Raw genomic sequence first — 19,676 nt, 5'->3', positions numbered from 1 at the left:
CCACATGAAAGAAGGCCCTCAGGCCTTATTTCACCCAACCTTTTGGGTACCCAACTTTGCAGGCCGGAAGGGCAGAAAGCAGAATACATTAAAAAGAAAAATAAATATGCTTTCCCACTTTACTCTCTCATTAATAACCGTGCCTTTCCCCCTCCCGTCCCACTCCTCTACCAAAGAACCCACTCCAGTTCCACCCTTATGCAAACCAACAGGATGTCTCTGTCACATTCACTTCTCTAACATACAGTGCTGGGTAGGAAGCTTGACAACTATGAGAGAATCTGGTTGAGCTGTACAAATCAATGGGATTCAATGCAAAAATGATTAGGAGCTCCGCTGGTAAATGGGAGAAATCAGTGCCCGGAGTCTCAACCAACATGTTTCTATTTATCTCCAATAACCTGCTTCCCAGGAGTTTTCCCAGCAGCAGCTACCAGTAGCAGCAGGAACAGGCACCCCCTGCTCTAGACGCTGTTCACTTGCAGCTATGCAGGCCTGTGGGAATAAATGGGGTTTAATGAGCTTGTTCTAGACCTGGATGCCTTAATAGGTTTTCTATAGAGGTGATCAATTTAAGTGTGTGTGTGTTAGTCACGTGCGTGGCTGGATGTTTCTCCATTCCCTGTAGGAGTAATTATTGGGAACAAGAGCAGGTCTCCAAAACTTGGGTCAGGCCCCACTGAACCAAATGTAGCCTAGTTCCTATATTGTGACTGCCAAGTATCTGACACACACACACACACTCACACCCCGTGGCACACAACCAGACAGGAGGTTTATTGAGTCACGATGTTGGGCTGCCATTCTACCCACTCAGATTCACAACATATTTCTCTTGCCCAGGCCAGGTGTCTGTGGTTAACAGCCTATTTTATCAGGTGCACAAAAGATAACTAACATCTTCCCCGCCCTGGTATCCTTTCCTTCTCTCTAGCTTGTTTGTTCCCCAGAAGAGACATGCTTTCCCAATGAGATAGAAACACAAGAATCCTCTTTATTTTGGCAAAAAACACACTATGGTGGATATCAGAAAATCACCGTCATCAGGGAAAAGTATCCACAGCACCATCATGGGAAGGGGCCAGGGTGATGCCGTCACCCAAGGGGTCAGGGCAAGAGGAGTAGGGGGAAATCCAGGGAGGCGCTGCCATCATAGGCCAGAGGATGTTACAGAAAAACCTGGGACACAGTTTTAAAAGGTCTACATTTTACAAGGCCAATCTGGGGTCTGCATTCTCTCCTTGTCCCATCTGCATTCAAACAGGAGGATTGTTCATCCACAGTGGAGGTTCTGAAGGCCTTCCTTCGGGTCACATTCACTACAGGGAAACGGCAGCCAAGAACCAGGCCTGTCTCTGACTGAAGCAAGGATGGGGGGGGGGGAAGCCCACCCCCTATCTGCTGGGGAGAGATGAAACAGAACCACTTCCCATGTTCATCCAGTCCCTGGCTTTCCCGCTCCCGGAGCTAGCCCCAAAGCCAAGAGCTTAAGACTGTCCCATGCAAAAAGACAAGAGCTCTATCGTACGGGGCGTCCTTTACATAACTAGCTAGGTGGGGATTCTCTCCCTCTGTCATTAAGTGGGGAGGGAGGTTGTAAAAGAAGAAGGGCCCAGTCTCTTGATATACGGCTTCTCTGCATTCTCAAGAAAGAGGCGGTTCTGTACTATTTCAGGGAGAACTGGAACAGAATAGCCTGTCTGATATGTCAGGACATAAGAGGGAACAGAGGAAGCTAGGGAAAAAATGGGGGTATTGGAGGAGAAACCCGGGATGGGAAGCAGGGAAGCCACAAAAGAAATCAAGAGACCCCTACACAGGCCGAGCACCAGTTGTGTGCATGCTAAAATATTCGGTGTAGCCGTTGTGCTGGTGGAGTTGGGGTGCATGCAGCTGATAGGGGGGTGGCTGGCTCTCGCTCCCTGTGGAGGGTTTCAACAGCATGGGGGCCCCGCTGAGCTCGGAGGTGGTAACCACGCAGCTGGGGGTCAGGGTACGGTCCGCAGATGACGTCTCCTCCACTTGTTTGCGTGGCTGGATGGGGGAATGGAAACAGAACACCCAGTCAGCGCTGGCAACAGAAAAGAAAAACCCCAAACTACCACCTTTCTTCATCTCTCCCACCCACACAAACCAAGCTGGGCAAGCAGAGGCTTAGAAGTGCCAAGGCTTTAGGCCAGACCTGTACAGCTTGTGAGCCATGTGCAAGCCAAACGTGACCCGCCAAACATGTATGAGGGCCCGCGGAGAAATCAGTACATTTCAGGTTACTCAGTAGCAGCAGAACAAAATCTGAGTCCAGGAGCACCTTAAAGGATCAACAGTATAAGCTTTTGTGTAGCAAAGTTTGCTTTGTCAGAGACAGATGAGAATGAAGAACCGTCAGCCCTTATATCTAGGTCAAAAGATGGGAGGGGTGTTAAAAAGAAGAGCTTTCTTTGTAACACCTCTCACCTTCTGACCTGGATATAAGAGCTGATGGATCTTCATTCTTATTTGTATCCGGCAAAGTGAGCTTTGACTCACAAAAGCTTATTCCCTGGAAATTTTTGTTTTTAAGGCAGGGGTGTCAAACTCATTGGAACTAGGGCCAGATATGACATAAATGTCACTTTGTCGGGCCGGGCCTCACCAGCCCAAATCGGGACTGGGGGAGGTGGCCTGCCTTGGCTGGTGAGTCTGGGAGGGTGGCTGCCTCGGCTGGCTCGGAAGCCGGATAAGAGCTCTCCAGGGGCCGGATCTGGCCTATGGGCCTTATGATTGACACCCCTGTTTCAAGGTGCTCCTGGACAAGAAGAGCTAGCAACATCTGGCTAAAACGCATGGCTGGTGGACTGCAATCCGCACAGAGGGCTCACAAGCTGTGCAGGCCCGTCCAAGTGGAAGAGGGAAGGCATGAATCAGCTCATCCTGGTCCTCTGGGGCTTGGTTATCTACACATTTGGGCAGCTGGGAAGGGATGGTGGGGGGGAGAAGGTTTGCACAGGGGAAGGCAGAGAGGGAAGCAGTAAGTGAAGAGCCCTGGAGCCCTGTCAAGAAAATGTAATCAACTGTAAGAAAAGTGGGGTTTGTAAGGCAAGCACGGGGAGCCATGACCACACATGGTGGCTCAAAGATCCTAAGCAGACTTACACCTAGGGTTGCCAAGCTCCAGGTGGTGGTTGGAGATCTCCTGCTATTACAACTGACCTCCAGGCGACAGAGATAAGTTCTCCTGGGAAAAAATGGCCGCTTGGGCAATTGGACCCTATGGCATTGAAGTCCCTCCCCTTTTCAAACCCCGCCCTCCCCAGGCTCCACCCCCCCCAAATCTCCAGGTATTTCCCAAGCAGGAGCTGACAACCCTACTTATACCCTATTAAGTCTACTGAAGTTACAGGGGTTAGAAGGATGTAACTTTGCATTTACTTATTTATATCCTGCTTTTCTCCTTTGTTGGCATTCAGAGTAGCTTTTAGAACATTGTTCCCCTTCTTCATTCTCTCACAACAACCCTGTGAGGTAGGCCAGGCTGAGACGGGGCCAAGATCACCCAGCAAGCTTCCATGGCAGAAGTAGGAAGGATTGTAATCCACCACTCTGTCTCACTACACCACGCTATCCACTACACCACACTGCTCAGGAGGCACTGCTGCTCTTCGGTATACCATTGACAAGGAGCAGAATCTAGTGTGAAAGCACCATGTGTGCCTCCCAAAGGCCCACTCTGGGCACAGCAGTGCATTTATACAGCTTGCCCGTGTGCCAGGCCTCCCTTTAGAAAGCGCTACATCCAGGGAGGAGAACAGCCCTCTTCTCTCTGGGGTGTCGCAGACTCTGACACAAGCAACGGGAGAGTGAAGCTGGGGTCCAAAGCGGAAGGGGAAACCCAGAGCCACCTTTGACCCCGAAGGGCTCACATTGCTGGTGCTGCTGCTCCCTGTGCTCTGGGGGATGGAGAAGAGCTCTGTGAAGTTTGGCACCGAGTCGCTGATGAAAGTCACGTTGCCGTACACGTGGTGGGGGAACTTGGCCCCGGCAGCTGCCTCCTCTACAATCCCAATCTGTGATGTCCGCACGTGGTAAGGGAAGTTCTTATTGGCTGCCGAGGGGCGGGTCATAATCTGAGGGAACGAGAAAAGTATCAGGCCGGCAGCTGGATAAAGGAAATGTGAGGTTTGCTGAGTACACTTCCCGCTAAGAAGATCCCTCCTTCCTCTTTCTCACTCTATGCCCCGCAGGCTTTGACTCTCCTTTGCTGTTTCTTTTTAAAAAAAATTTGCTCTCATACTTGGAGAGATGCGTTTGAAAACACACATTATCATCTGCAAACGACTCTACAGCAGGGTCCCCAACATGATGCCCGAGGGCACCACAGTGCCCACTAACACCTTTCCTGGTGCCCACCAAGTGTTTTTAGAAAGTAGGTGGGATCAGGTGGGGCATTTCTCTACTGGATTCTTTTGACCTCCTTTGCCGTTTCTCTTTTTTTAAAATAAAAGTTTCTTGCTTTCACATTTTTAAAAATTTTCTTGCTTTCACACTTGTGGGGCTGCATTGGACAGCACATGTAAAACACATATTTGTAAAACCTCCCTCTGGTTTCAAACCATGCCAACAGCTTGGATAGCTGGACGTTACTCCCGAACACCATGGGCCTCTCGCTTTTGTATTTGTGGAGCCGCTCCAGAGGACCTAACTCATTACACCTTATTCTGTCCTCTTTACACAGAGCCCAGACTTAAATTTCCCAGAGCGTTTCTAAAGGGCCTAAATCTTCCTCCAGATCCAGAGAAGCTGCTCTTTCTCCTATCAGATGCCAATCCTGATGTTTCCTACAAAGTGTCACTCTTTGCTTTGTTTAGCAGCTAAGAAAATAGGAGCTAAAGCTGTTTTTAATCAGGGAACTTAGCATATTTAAATACTAGTTTCTTGTGGGTCAGACTGTTTTAAAGTTATTTTAATGTTATATTAATGTTTTGTATGGTGGATTGTGATGGCCTTCGGCCACAGACAATAGACTTTATCACATGCCAATATTTGTAAACACTCGAGTTCAAAGGTAAACTATTCATAGCCACTGGGGCTTCTTTTCCCTAACTCCCACTCAATCCCAACCCCTCAAATTAGGACTTCCAAACAACTGGTTTATAAAAAAGGGATCCATCAAGGATTCACTCTAATGATAACATAAAATATTGGTTTTGGGTGGCATCTGAGGGTTAGAAAAGTGAATCTAGAGGTCGTGTGGAGAAGTAAAGTTGAGACAATGAGAGACAGAATGCACCTCCTTGCATTTCTAAGGGACCTCTGACTAGGAGAGTAAAGTGTGTGATAACAGGAAAAATGTCGTTTGTTTTTAATGCTGGCTTTTAATTAATCTCTTTTAATGTTTAGTTTTCACTGCTTTTATTTCGGAAGTCACCCCAAGTGGGTTCCTGGGGAGGTGGGCACAAAAATGGCCTAAATAAATAAATGAATGAATGAAAGAATAAGGAGGGTGGCAGGAATCCTTACCAGGAAGACTGTGTGGGCATACAAGTGGATACCCAGTTGGATGCCATTGACGATTTTCTCCCGCGCCCACTTGGGGATGCCAAAGTTGGCAATAAGTGCTGTCACAGGAACCGCAAAGAACCTGCAAAAGAAAAGACAGCTGTCTTGACACACAAGAGGCCCTCCCCGCAGGTGCACTCGCCTCCTTTCACTAACACAACGCAAACTTCCCTACTTTCATTTCCTGGGGGTAGACCGACCACTCCCCCCTTGCCTCTTTCCTTATTCAGCTACTGCCCTCCCCGGCTACCCAGACACCATCTCCGTCCCCTGTTGATGTATATCAGGAGTTCCCAATATAGTGCCTGTGGGCACCACAGCGCCTGCTGACATCTTTCCTGGCGCCCACCAAGTGTTTTTAGAAAGTAGGCGGGGCCAGGTGGGGCTTTTGCCCAGCAAGGCTTCTGATTGGCCATTGGGGTTTTGATTGGCTGTTCAGATTTTTTTTAAAAAACGTGGCTTTGGCAGCAGCTGCCACCACAGCACAGGGATATTTATTGCGTGACTGAAGGTAAGCCGTGGCAGCCATTTTGTAGCTGCCTCTGGCGGGAAGCCATTCTGCAGCATCTGTTTTGTGGCTGCGCCCACCACACTGTGACAGAATTCCAAAGGCGCCCACAGGCTCAAAAAGGTTGGGGACCCCTGGTGTATATTATATTTTGAAGAGCAGCTTCTACAGCCACTCAGCTTTTCCTCCCCTAGGAGATGTAGCTTCCATTGGGCCAAATGCTGCACCTTCCAGGACCAAAAATCACAGGTGCCCTGTAAGGCACAAAGAAGGCTGAATCCACCTCCCTGCATGGCCCACGATCAATACAGAAATCTGACCTAAGCACGTTGTAAACTGCCTGCTGTTCACAGAGCAGAAGCCCAAAATTTGCCTTTCCAACCACAGGAAAAAGACTCCAAAGGGCTTTAAGGTGGCACGCGTTAATTCAGCTTCATTGTATTATACTAGTACCTCAGGTCCTCGCCCTCCTTCTTCCAATCTCTTTCTGTCTATTGTGGCCAAGTCATCCATTAGACTATTAGGAAAATTTGTTCTGGTAATTGAACAGTTGATTGAGACAGAGCAGTTATGATTGTTAACCACATTCCTTAGCCATACCTGGGCTAAAGGGACAAGACAGAGGTTTTCAAGGAGATAAAAAACTGTCATGTTGGTCGATTGGGGGGTGGGGGAGAGTCATAGAATCATAGAGCGGGAAGGGACCACCAGGGTCATCTAGTCCAACCCCCTGCCCAATGCAAGAAATTAACAACTACCTCCCCCCCCGCACAAATAGCAGAAGGGTAGGAACGACCAAAGCATCACAGATTGAACAAACTTTCAAGTTCGTTAGAACTCTTCTTCAGACTACATGTGCTAAAGGGGAAAACCCCCAAATAAAGGTGTGTTTGTGGGGGAGGGGGAGACACACAAAGAAAAATATACTATTGAGCCCTAGCAAGTCTTACAAACTGCAGGCTGGGGTTTTTACAAGAGTTCTAAGAACACACAGGAAGCTGCACTATCTTCGGTCTATCGAGGTCAGCCTTGTCTACTCTGACCAACAGTGGCTCTTCAGGGTCTTTTCCACCACCTTCTGTGTTGCTATGTGTTAAGTGCCGCCAAGTGGCTTCCGACTCAGGGCGACCATAGGAATCAGTGTCCTCCAAAACAGTCTTGCTCAGGTCTTGCAAACTGAGGGCCTTTATAGAGTTGATCCATGTTCCTTAGTGGAACAGGCTTCCTCGGGAGGTGATGGGCTCTCCTTCTTTGGAGGTTCTAAAACAGAGGCTACATGGCCATCTGTCAGCAATGCTGATTCTGTGAACTTAGACAGACCATGAGAGGGAGGGCAGGAAGAGTTGTGTTCAGTGTTTGGCTCTCGTGGCCCTTTCTTACATGCCCAGGGTAATGCCGATCACCACTTTGGGGTCAGGAAGCAATTTTCCACCAGGTGGCTATCTTCAACTTTTCCCAGCATGATTGTCTTTTCCAGTGACTCTTGTCGTCTCATGACGTGACCAAAATACGACAGCCTCAGTTTAGTCATTTTAGCTTCTAGGGTCAATTCAGGCTTGATTTGATCTAGAACCCACTGATTTGTTTTTTGGGCAGGCCACGGTATCTGTAACACTCTCCTCCAACACCACATTTCAAACTTTCTTCCTGTCAGCTTTCTTTATTGTCCAGCTTTCACACCCATACATAGTAATGAGGAACACTATGGCAAGAATTAACATGATCTTGCTTGCCAGTGACACATTCTTACACTTAAGAACCTTCTCTAGTTACCTAATTACTTTCTACCAGATCATTTTAGCTGGCGTTACTGGGAACTGAACCTGGGAGCTTCTGCCTTCTACCACTGAGTAACAGCCCTTCCCTGAACCATAAGATGGAGTAGAGGAGGTGTAACAAGGAGTGGTTTAAAACGCTTAGAGTTGTTTAGCTTAGAAAGAAGGCAGTTTAAGGGAGACGTGATAGAGGTCTATAAAATTATGCATGGTATGGAGAGAGTGGACAGGGAGAAGCTTTTCTCCCTCTCTCATAATACCAGAACGCGAGATCGTCTGCTGAAGCTGGAGGGTGAGAGATTCAAAACAGATAAAAGGAAGTATTTCTTCACACAACACATAGTTAAATTGTGGAACTCCCTGCCCCAGGATGTGGTGATGGCTGCCAACTTGAAAGGCTTTAAGAGGGGAGTGGACTAGTTCATAGAGGAGAGGGACATGTTCATGGAGGATAGGGCTATCCATGGCTACTAGTCATGATGCATACCTATTTTCTACAGTCTCAGAGGAGTCTCTGGATAATGCTGCTGCAGTCGTCTTGTTTAGGGGCTTCCTAGAGGCACCTGGTTGGCCACTATGTGAACACACTGCTGGACCTGATGGACCTTGGTCTGATCCAGCAGGGCTTTTCTTATGTTCTTATGTTCAGGGGCAGAATGGGTAGTTAAAATAGCGCAGGAACAAGATGAGCCCCAAGTGGACCACATGCAGCGCTGGTACTTCGGCAGGGGATACTCAGCTCAGGCCCATTTCCCTGCCTGCCGTTTCCCCCTATACCGCCACTACATCGTTGTTACAGCCTCTTGGGTCTGAGCCCACCTGCTCCTGGCCATCAGCTATCCACCAGGTGGCACAGCAGCACATCGGGAAACTTCCCAGTTGGTACATGAGCCAGCCCATTCCCCACCAGACTTCTCAAGGTGCGGCCGGGCTAAGTTCAGAAACATTCTGAGGCTGCACCAAAAGAAAGGAGCAGATGGCTGCTCTCCCTGTGAAAATATACAAGCCAGGATGATTAAAAGGGCACTGACATATGGCCGTTCGGGCACCATTTGAGATAGAATACTCTGAGAGGCAAGGGGGCAAAGGCAGGGGCCGTGGCCCAGTGGCACAGCATCTGCTTGGCATGCAGAGGGTCCCAGGTTCAAGCCCTGGCATCTCCAGTTAAAAGGATCAGGTAGGAGGTGATGTGAAAGACTTCAGCCTGAGACCCTGGAGAGTAGCTTCCAGTCAGAGTAGACAATATTGACCTTAAGGGACCGATGGTTTGATTCATTACAAGGCAGCTTCATTTATGTTTGAGGAGGGGCTGTGGTTCAGTGGTAGAATGTCTGTGGCTTGCCATTGGCTGCCAATCTGAGCAGACAGCGTGGTGTAGTGGATAAGAGTGATGGACTCTCATCTGGTGAACAGGGTTGGTTTCCCCATTCCTACACATGAAGCCTGCTGGGTGACCTTGGGCTAGTCACAGTTCTCTTGGAACTTTCTCAGCCCCATCTAACCTCACAGGGTGTCTATTAAGGGGAGAGGAAGGGAAGGAGTGTGTAAGCCGGTCTGATTCTCCTTAAAAGGTAGAGAAAATAAATATATAAAACTCTTCTTCTTCTAGACAATCCTAACCTTGATGGACGGATGGTCTGATTCAGTACAAGGCAGCTTCATGTGCCCATCGGAGTCCCCATGCCAGCACTGGAGGCTTTCCTACCCCATTTCGTATGTAAGTGCATCAAGTTACAACCAATTCATGGCAACCCCAGCAAGGGGCTTTCGAGGCCAGTGAGAAGCAGAAGTGGGTTTACCGTTGCCTTCCCCAGCAAAGCCTTCCTTGGTGGTCTGTCCAAGTGCCAACCCTTAGCTTCTGAGATTGACGAGACCAGGCTGAACCATGCCGCCTTCCCTCCCTCCTGCCCCATAACTCTCTTGGAATTCACTCACCACAGGGTGTAGGCAGCAAAGAAGGGTACATAGAAGGGTTGCTTCTCTGGGAACTGCTTGAGTGTGATCAGGATGGCATAGCAGAACCAGATGTAGGCCACAAACTGCAAAGCGATCAGGCCGTACCCGGCTGGCGACTCGTACGTGTACAGCACCTGCGCCTGGTCAAAGAACTGAGCCCCAAAAGGGAAGGAAGTGGGTGAGCGGGTCAGGGAAGGAGCGATTCAAGGTAACTGCAACCCTCAACCAAAAAATGCCACAGGCTATTCAGGGGTCAGGGTGCAGAAGCACAACACTCCATGGTTAGAGAGGATGAACATCTCCCCTGCAGTGTCCCAGGGAAGAGGAGAGCTAGTAAATGGGAAGCCCTCCCAGAGCTTGACCTTTTTGTAGTCCCTAAAGGAGGAAGAGGCTACACTGTCTCATCTGCTGTGCATGAATGAACTACAAAGGGAGGGGAAGGTGAGGACACCAGCCAACGTGGTGTAATTGTTAGGAGCGGCAGACTCTAATCTGGAGAACCGAGTTTGATTCCCCACTCCTCCACATAAGCAGTGGACTCTAATCTGGAGAGCCGGGTTGGTTTCCTCACTCCTACACATGAAGCCAGCTGGGCGACCCTGGGCTAGTCACAGTTCTTTTAAGCTCTCTCAGCCCCACCTACCTCACAATGTGCCTGCTGTGGGGAGAGGAAGGGAAGGAGACTATACGCCGGTTTGATTCTCCTCAAAAGGCAGAGAAAGTCGGCATATAAAAACCAACTCCTCCTCCTCCTCTTCTATTCCATTGATAAGAGAACTTCATAAGAAATGGATTAGATGGATTCATGGTGGATAAGTCAATTAGTGGCCTTTAGTCATGGTGAATAAAGGGAACCTCCACATTCAGAAGCAGCAAACCTCTGAATCCCCGTGCCAGGAGGCAACATCAGGGGAAGGACATGGCCTCTATCCCCTCTTGCTGCCCTCCAGAAAAACGGGTTGGCCACTGTGTGAGGCAGGATGCTGGACCACTGGTCTGATCCAGCAGGGTTCTTCTTACATTCTTAAGGATTTGGGGAAGCAGAATCAGGACATGCATGGATGTACCGTCAAGTCACAACCAACGGATGGGGACCCCAGCAAGGGCGTTTCAAGGCAAGGGAGAAGCAGAGGTGGGTTTGCCATTGCCTTCCTCTGCAGAGCTTTCCTTGGCGATCTCCCATCCAAATACCGACCCTGTTGAGCTTCCATGATTGGGCTATACCATACCATTCCACAGCCCAAGAACAAGGACATACTTTTTAAAAAAAGAGGCAGTGAATGGCCAATTCCTTGATTCCTTCTCAGAGACAACAGGGACTGCAGAATTGCATTCAATCAAGGACAGTTTGTCACTTAGGGTGAAATGATGTGTTCCAAGAAAAAGGCAAGGTTCCCAATTCCACGGTTTCCTCATAAGGCAAGTGCAGGGGGGAGGGGAGTGGGCATTTCAATTTGCAGCAGAGCATCAGCAGGTGGGGAAAGGGGGCTTAGCCCTTCTCTCATCCTCCAATTTCCTCCGCAGGATCCCCCAAACACACATGCAGTTGTAATGTTTTTTCTGCTGGCCCAGATGTAGACCTGGCTGAAGCAAAACCAGCAAGAAGAAGGGCCTCTGAATGCATGGCTAAGCAAACCCTCCCGGCAACAAATTCCTCCCCCCACCACCACCACGACCTGCAAAACACACAGTCACCACAACAATATGCAATTCCTCATTTAGATGGCAATTGTTTGGGGGGTGATCCTGGAAAGGCTGAGCAGATGCTTTGCGGTCAAGCCCTGCAAATGTCCCAGTGGAATCTTCTCTGGAAAGCTTGATTATGAGCCCTCCCTACCATGGAGGGATCATAACCGGTACTATTTAATATTTTTATAAATGACTTGGATGATGGAATAGAGGACATGATAATCAAATTTGCAGATGACACCAAGTTGGGAGGAATAGTTAATACCCCAGAGGACAGGGTCAGAGTTCAGAATGACCTTGATAGACTGGAGAGCTGGGCCATAAGCAATAAAATGGATTTCAATAGGGAGAAGTGTAAGGTATTTCACCTAGGCAGAAACAACATAAGGCACAGGTGAGATAGTTGGCTTGACACCATACATGTGAAAGAGATCTGGGAGTCTTAGTGGACCACAAACTAAACATGAGTCAACGGTGTAATATGGCGGCTAAGAAAGCCAATGCAATTCTGGGCTGCATCAACAGAAGTATTGTGTCTAGTTCAAAGGAAGTAATACTACCACTGTATTCTGCATTGGTCAGACCACACTTGGAATACTGTGTCCAGTTTTGGGCTCCACAATTTAAGAAGGATGTTGACAAATTGGAGCATGTCCAGAGGAGGGCGACCAGAATGGTCAAAGGTCTGGAATCTATGCCCTATGAGGAGAGATTTAAGGAGCTGGATTTGTTTAGTCTGGAGAAGAGAAGGTTAAGGGGTGACATGATAGCCATGTTTAAAAATTTGAAGGGATGCCGTGTTGACGAGGGAACTAGCTTGTTCTCAGTTGCTGCAGAGACTAGGACACGGAGTAATGGATTTAAACTAAGAGAAAAGCAATTCCACCTAAACATTAGGAAGAACTTCCTGACAGTGAGGGCTGTTCAACGGTGGAATGCGCTGTCTCGAAGGGTGGTGGTGTCCCTGTCTTTGGAGGTCTTTAAGCAGAGGCTGGATGGCCATCTGTTGGGAGTGCTTTGATTGTGGGATCCTGCATGGCAGGGGGTTGGACTGGATGGCCCTTGTGGTCTCTTCCAACCTTGTGTGATCTTGATCTTGGGATCTTGGGATGGTAATCAGGATTGTTTTATTGGTTTTTACTGTACACTTGGGTTGGATTGATGTTGTAAGCCATCTCCAGCAGATATTGAGAGGCAACCGACACGTCTTCTCAATAAATAAATAATTAGAAGCGGAAGTCCCTGATCTTCCAAACTGAAATCTCGCTAGTATAAGAAAATCACGGAAGAATGGAAGGAGACAGAGATCTCCAAAAGGTCCAAAAAACCAGGAGTTGCAGGGGAAAGTACTCACCTCCGCCTCATAGATGAAAAGTACAACATGTGTGATTGTGTAGAGGGTCATGTACACCGAGAGCTTGATTGAACCCGTGTGGCTGATCCGACCCCTGAAAAACAGGACGCTGTGAGCCAGGACTGGAGGGCAAACTGTGAACCTCCCATCGTCTTTCCTCTACACCAGGGGTGCCAAACTCAACATAACAAAACATAAATAACCAAATATAAATGTCACTTGGTTGGGCCAGCCCAAATTGAGAGTGGGGGGGGTGCGGATGCCTCAGTTGCTCGCGGGCGGGATAAGCGCTCTCAAGGGGCCAGATCCAGCCCGCAGGCCTTATGTTTGACACCCCTGCTCTACACTTTGGGTCAAATTCTGTGTACTGCCAAGTCTTCTTCCAACAGAGCGAGATTTTTCTCCGACAAAGAAAGGCATCCACTGGCGGAGGAAATGAAAAGTCATTCTCCGACAGAGAATGACATTTTTCCAATGAAGGAAGACTTAGTGGAAGATTTAGTGGAAGACGCCGTAAGAGAGTCACAGGATCCAGTGGCAGAAGAGAATCATAGGATGCGACCCTTTCTCCCAAACAGCCTGAAACACGTCCCATGCAACCAACGTACACTCCCTCACACCCTCAACTGTAACCCAACAATCTCCAGTATCCTTCCCATTGTCTGCCCTCATGTCATTCAAATAAACAACATTCCGGCACCTCACAATCCCAGGTGCAAACCCAGCGGTTCCATTTCTCATCCCATCCACCATTCTCTGCAAAATCCCTGCCGGCTAAAGCTCTTTTGCAGCCAAATCTGACCTCTCCCTTATCTAGAAATAAGAATGCCCCATCAAAGGGATTGTCTCTCTGCCGTTTCTGTTATAATGCTGAAAATGTCTTCCGTGCACCCAGTGGCACACAGAGAAACACAACCAGTGACTGCTCTGCAGATAAGGGATTTAGTTCCACTGGAGATTTATGAAAGGGCTGGTCCTCCACAACCTCAAGAAAAGCTGTGAAGTCTTTCTACTCGGGTTACCATTTAGTGGCCATGACCAAGGCAGAGGGGCTGTGGGTATAACCCACAGAGTTTTGCATTTTAGAAGCTATGTTTAGTCCACAGTTCAAGATGGATTTGGTTTGTAAAAGCACTGCTAGAAGTGGTATATTCGGCAGACGAGGAAAAGTTGTGCATTCGTCATCTGTCTACAAAATCCTGCATCTCATAAGCATCTCTCTCTCCCATCATGGCTGAAATCCTACCACACTTTGGTCATAATCCTATCAATAGTCTTGCGGTCGCAGCAAGTTTCCAGCTATACAGTACAAAATATAATCCTCTTAGCCCTGCCATCTCCCGCTTGCCAAAGGCGCTTCTTGTGCTAACGATACACATATAACGGAGCACTGACCCCATTTTTGAAAACAGTTTTGGAGAAAGGACTGTTAAAAGTGGAGAAGTACCCAAGGGGAGTCCTTAACCCTTTCCCTGCCCAACTCTCCACATTAAATTGGCTCTATCACCTTGCAGAGTTCCGAATGGAATTTTGCTACCAGCAAACGTGCCTTTGGAACCTGCGAATCCCTCCCCGGGTACTGCCAGGGAGGGATTCGCAGCAGATAAACATCGGGAGGGAAAGCACCATCTCTTTTCATCCTGCTGCTTCTCCACTTGAAATTCCCCTCTTCCAAATCTGCTTTTCCACTTTACAAATGCCATGGATGGGGGCCTCAGTTACGCAAGCTTGCAGGTAATACACAGTTAGCCCATCAAATACACACCTGATGGCTCTCTGTCAGTATCCTCTGCTTTACAACCCAGCAAAGGAAAGCCACACACCCCTCAAAAGGTCTGTCCCCCTTCAGCTAAGCTGGTACCTGGTGACTGTGAATCCTTTTCCAAGCAGGATGAGCATCAGAAGGAAGATCAGGAAACTGACAGAGAAGAGGAGCTTGGCTAGAGAGAGAGAAACAGAGAGTGGGATGAGCCTGGGATCGGGTCCTTCCATGATAAAGGATGCTGGTCCACATGGCCCTACTGTCATGAGTCAGCCTGCTGAGGCTTCCTTGGACGAAGAGGACCTTGAAGCAGAGGAAGACGGTGGAACAGAGCAGATGCAGCAGGCTGAACAACCACAGGCAGAAGGGGGCCTCCACGTGTCTACAGCTGCCCAGTGCAGGAGACTTACCTGAGCCAGAAGCTCAGCCTCAGGCGGTGCCACCAAAAAGCCCTCCAGAGCCACTGGAGCAGACGCGCAAAAGACTCAGGGCACAGCTACATGATCTGAGAAGAAGGGCCAGACTACAAGCTCAGTGAAGGACATTCCCAGATGACTGTAATGAGGCTAACGAGCTTCACCAAGCAGAGAATACTGAGTCAGGATAAAGCACAACAGCTGATCCTTTCAGGGCTGTTTAAGCAGGCCCATTGTGGGAACATGTTGCTACTACTCCGTGTTGACTGCGAACTCTGGCTGTTTCTGAGACCATGTGACTCTCACCCCGGACTGGACCCTGAGCCCTCATTTGGATTACACTTTTGGTACTGCTGCTTGGAACCTGAACCTAGAGGTAACCTGGCATTTTACTTGGACCGCTCCTGACCATGCCTCTGGCCCTCAGACCTGCTGCTGTACAGGACACCTATCATATGAAGGACATTCTGCACCCAGGGAGGGACATGATAGAATGAATGACATGGAATAACCATCAAACCCCATTGATTCCTTCCCAAACAGCTGTGGGAATAAGCTGCAGAATATACTGCCCCCCTCCAAAAATTGTGGCAAACGGTGCCATCCTACGCAGAGTTACATCCTTCTAGGATTTCCACTGACACCTACCCAGGATTTTGAGGCTGCCATTACCAACACCATCACTTGCGTACTGGCCCCAGTATATGCAGAAGAACATTAAGCTGAGCACTGAAGAGGGGGAAAAAGAACAGTTAAGATTAACATGCTCTACTAGATCTTCTCCAAAGGCCCTGTCTGTGCATCCGTCACATTCAGAAGTGGGATGGGTCGCTACCAGGGCCTGTTCTGTGGTGGCGTCTCTTCCTGTAGCCTTTGGTGCTGAGTTTTGGGGACCTGGTGGAAAAGTTTTCGTTTATCCAGGTCTTTAATGGCATTCTTCTTCTTTTGCTCCTGACATTTAGCCGCTGGTTTTTAATTCTTTTAAGTTACTTATTTGCCTTTTTGTCCTATATTTTGTTATTATATGAGTGAGATTGTGGCTTCATTGTATATTCATTATTGTAAGCCACCCTGGGAACTCAATGGGTGGGTGGGTGTGTTATAAAATGGTCCAATGTAGTTAAAATACAGTCTCCAACTCTCTCTCTCCCTTCCTTTCTTTTCCATCTTTCACCTTCCTCCTTGCCAAAACAGTTTATAAAAAAATAAAAAACCTGAATCACAGAATTATAATATATTAGCTCTAAATGATTTACCATTATGCAAACTTGTATATACCGTACATACTCGCGTATAAGCCGAGTTTTTCAGCCCCCAAAAAGGGCTGAAAAAGTCGGCCTCGGCTTATACGCGGGTCAATACGGTAGGGTAGGGGAGGAGGTGGGAGGGGGGAACTTACCTCCGCCGCCATTGCCGACAGGCCAGCGCGGCTTCCCCCGGCCAGGAGCGCCCTGGGAGGGCCTTTGCAGGGCCGGGCGCGATCGCTGCCGGGCGCGCCCGGCTCTTCCTGGCCGACACCGGCCTCGGAGGGCCTTTGCCGGGCGGGGCGCGATCGCTGCCGGGCGCGCCCGGCTCCTCCTGGCCGGCACCGGCCTCGGAGGGCCTCCTACAGCCGCTGCAGGGGCGCGCCGCCACTCCCGCCAGGCGTGCGCGGCTCCCCCCGGCCAGGACCGGCCTGGGAAGGCCTCCTGGGCCGCAGAGGGGGGGGCGCCACAGCCTTCGCCCGGCCTGGAGCGGCCTAGGAGCGGCCTGCGGGGCCTCCCGGGCCACTGGGGGTCCCCTGCCGCCACCTCCTGCCTCTGGATAAGGTAAGCCTGCTGGGGGGGGAGGGGTTATAAGCCGACCCTCGGCTTATACGCGGGTGCCTAATTTTTCCCCATTTTTGGGGAGAAATTAGGCACCTCGGCTTATACGCGGGTCGGCTTATACAAGGGTATATACGGTATCCCATAAATCCACAAGACTGAATTCAATAATGCATGCAGAATCCAGCATTTTTCAAAAGCCAAGGCAGTTCCACACTGTTGTGGTGGTATTAAAGGGAATCCTAAATCCTGGCACCTAGATGCAAATCCTAGGATTCTTCGTGAGGGGAAGCTGACGATTTTCTCTCAGTATCTTCCCTGAAACTTGGGATAGGAGAGAAAAACTCTGGTCTTTTATGCTTGGCTGTTTCCCTCGCTGTCACCCCTCCGACTACTTTGGGTCTTTGTGTTGATTATGCATGCCATTTCTGACCATCAGAGGTCGCCTCGCTCTCCCCCTGCGTTTCCCCATCTTTTGTCTGCGTTTTCAGAGATCTGTTTTATCCCGAATTTGAAAACGCGGGCAAAACATGCAAAAATGCAGGGGGAGAGCGAGGCGACCTCTGACATTCGGAAATGGCCTGCATAAGCAACACAAAGATCAGAAGTCATCAGAGGGGTGACACCAAGGGAAGCAGCCATGCATAAAAAAATCTCAGAGAACAGGTATTCAGTACTAAGGATAGCTCTATGCCTTTCCCTATAGCCAGCAAAATAAATTATGCAAAAACATTCCGATCCAGCTGATTTGCATGATTAATAGAGGGTGCTGAATATACATTTCCTCTGTAGCAGAGGTTTACCACCCAGCGGACCCAAAGGACTCAGCAACTTCACGGGTTCCTATTTCTACCCAGGATGGCTCCTCCCTGCCCAGACTTACCTTCCACACCAGCTGCCGTCATAAACATCTTGTATGTGGTGTGAAGAAGCTGCCGTCCCTTCAACAGGTCTGCAAGAGTGTTAAGAAAAGCAACCTTGGAGAAAAAACTGTTTGCAAAGCAGATCTCCCTCTCCCCACCTCTCTCAGGCAGTCACAACCCTAGCAAAGGGTTGCAGATCCCTCTGGCTCCCTTGCAAATTCCTCACACTGGATCTCATTCTCAATCCCAAAGGGATACTGAGATTTTTTTTAAGGACTTCCTGTTTCCATGAGAAAGGTGGCATCCCTATGTAGCACTTTATATTGTTTATTCAGCGACGGTTGGCACTCTAAATGCCCATATTTCAGCACTAGGGACCCTTGAACACTCACAGCCAAAGTAGCAAGAAATGACCAGAATCAGGATGAAGATCAGCAGGAAAGTGATGTCTGTCTCCAGGATGCCTGAGAAAGACAGGAAAAAAGTCAGCTGGAGAAAAGTTCCCCCAAGGAAGTGGGCGTCGCCCCTCACCCAAACTGCAATTTCAAAGAGGCTGCTGGTGTATTTGGGGGCCGATACGGGAGTTGCATTGCCAACTGCGTGCTTGCTTGCTTCCCACCTGCTCAACCTGTTTAGCCCAGAATCCACCAAACATTGCAAAGCAGTGCAAATCTTTGGAGCACTCCCCTCTGGAGAAAATGTATCCCAGTAAAGTTGCCTGGGAGAAGGCAGGATTGCACAAGAAGGTTCTCACTCCCTTTACCAGAGTCACAACTTCTCTCTTTCTGCTGATTTGTCGCCTCCCCTTTCAGCACGAGAGCCAGCGTAGTGTAGTGGTTAAGGTGTCGGACTAGGATCTGGAAAACCCAGGTTCAAATCTCCACTCGTGCTATGGAAACTCACTGGGTGACCTTGGGCCATTCACACACTCTCAGCCCTGACCCTGGCTAGTATTTGGATGGGAGACCTCCAAGGAAGACCAGGGGCGTGGCACAGAGGCAGGCAATGGCAAACCACCCCAAAACGTCTCTTGCCTTGAACACCCTACAGGGTCACCATCCATCGGCTGCAACTTGACAATACTTTATACACACACACGCACACGCACTTTCAGCTCATCTCCTTAGGGCTCGGGGTGTCCGACGACAGCACTGAACTCTTTCCTTATGGCAGATCACCCACTCAGACAGACATTAGGGCAGAGACATCAGATCCAGGAAAATTCATTCGGGGAATAGGAAAAGAAAGCAAAGGTCAGCCCTTCCTTACAAAAATATGTCTCTCATATTAACAGGGAAATCACACATCATTTTTCTCAGGTTACATTAGGCTTTGTTTCACCACAAGTGTCTTTTCATTGAGAGGTTGCACGAAGTGCATTTAAAAAAAAAATAGTTGTGTATTTGGTGCTACCTTTGGCATTTAGAGGCCCCCTAATACGTCCAGGCCCTTTGCCACCTTAGTGGCCCTTATGAGGGTGGGGCATAAGTTTTATAAAATAAATAAAATTAAATTGCTACATTCAAGATTTCTAGATACATCAAGTATATGATTTTTTTTACAAAGCTCAAGTCAGCTATAGATTACCTTTAAAAAAAGATTCACATTGGCAACAGATCAATTCTATATTGTAATATGACAGGCTGATATTAGATGGGTCCACATCTAACATTTATTTATTTACTTACTTTCTTCATTCAGACCCCAAGGGGGGGCAGTGTGGCTGTTTTCCTCTTCTCCACTTTATCCTCACAACAAGCCTGCCGGGTAGGTCAGGCTGAGAGTGTGTGAATAGCCCAATTTCTGTGGCAGAGTTGGGATTTGAACCTGGGTCTCCCAGATCCCATTCCAGAGCTCTAACCACTACACCACATGCACACATCAACACATGAAGCTGTCCCATTCTGAATCGGACCACTGGTTCATCAAGGTCAAGACTGTCCACTCAGGCTGGCAGCAACCCTCCATGGTTTCAGGTACTAGTACCTGATTTATTTATCTGCAGATACAAGG

At 48.8% G+C, this 19,676-nt stretch overlaps 1 protein-coding gene across 1 annotated transcript in view; it reads right to left on the bottom strand.

The window, feature by feature from the left end:
* Nucleotides 1–1,651: 1,651 nt before the first annotated feature.
* The window catches only part of TMEM145 (transmembrane protein 145), a 31,490-nt gene continuing 13,465 nt past the window's right edge, over nucleotides 1,652–19,676 (bottom strand). The window contains exons 7-15 of the mRNA XM_056846891.1: nucleotides 18,056–18,127; nucleotides 17,684–17,752; nucleotides 15,644–15,724; nucleotides 14,679–14,757; nucleotides 12,818–12,911; nucleotides 9,754–9,926; nucleotides 5,497–5,617; nucleotides 3,900–4,103; nucleotides 1,652–2,034 (exon numbers count right to left, since the gene is read on the bottom strand). Coding sequence (XP_056702869.1) covers nucleotides 1,813–2,034; nucleotides 3,900–4,103; nucleotides 5,497–5,617; nucleotides 9,754–9,926; nucleotides 12,818–12,911; nucleotides 14,679–14,757; nucleotides 15,644–15,724; nucleotides 17,684–17,752; nucleotides 18,056–18,127 — 1,115 coding nt within the window. The 3' untranslated portion in view covers nucleotides 1,652–1,812. The remainder of the gene's footprint in view (nucleotides 2,035–3,899; nucleotides 4,104–5,496; nucleotides 5,618–9,753; nucleotides 9,927–12,817; nucleotides 12,912–14,678; nucleotides 14,758–15,643; nucleotides 15,725–17,683; nucleotides 17,753–18,055; nucleotides 18,128–19,676) is intronic.

The sequence above is a fragment of the Euleptes europaea genome, chromosome 3, assembly GCF_029931775.1.
Source record: "Euleptes europaea isolate rEulEur1 chromosome 3, rEulEur1.hap1, whole genome shotgun sequence".
Classification (NCBI taxonomy): Eukaryota; Metazoa; Chordata; class Lepidosauria; order Squamata; family Sphaerodactylidae; genus Euleptes; species Euleptes europaea.
This window is presented reverse-complemented; position numbering and strand designations above follow the sequence as displayed.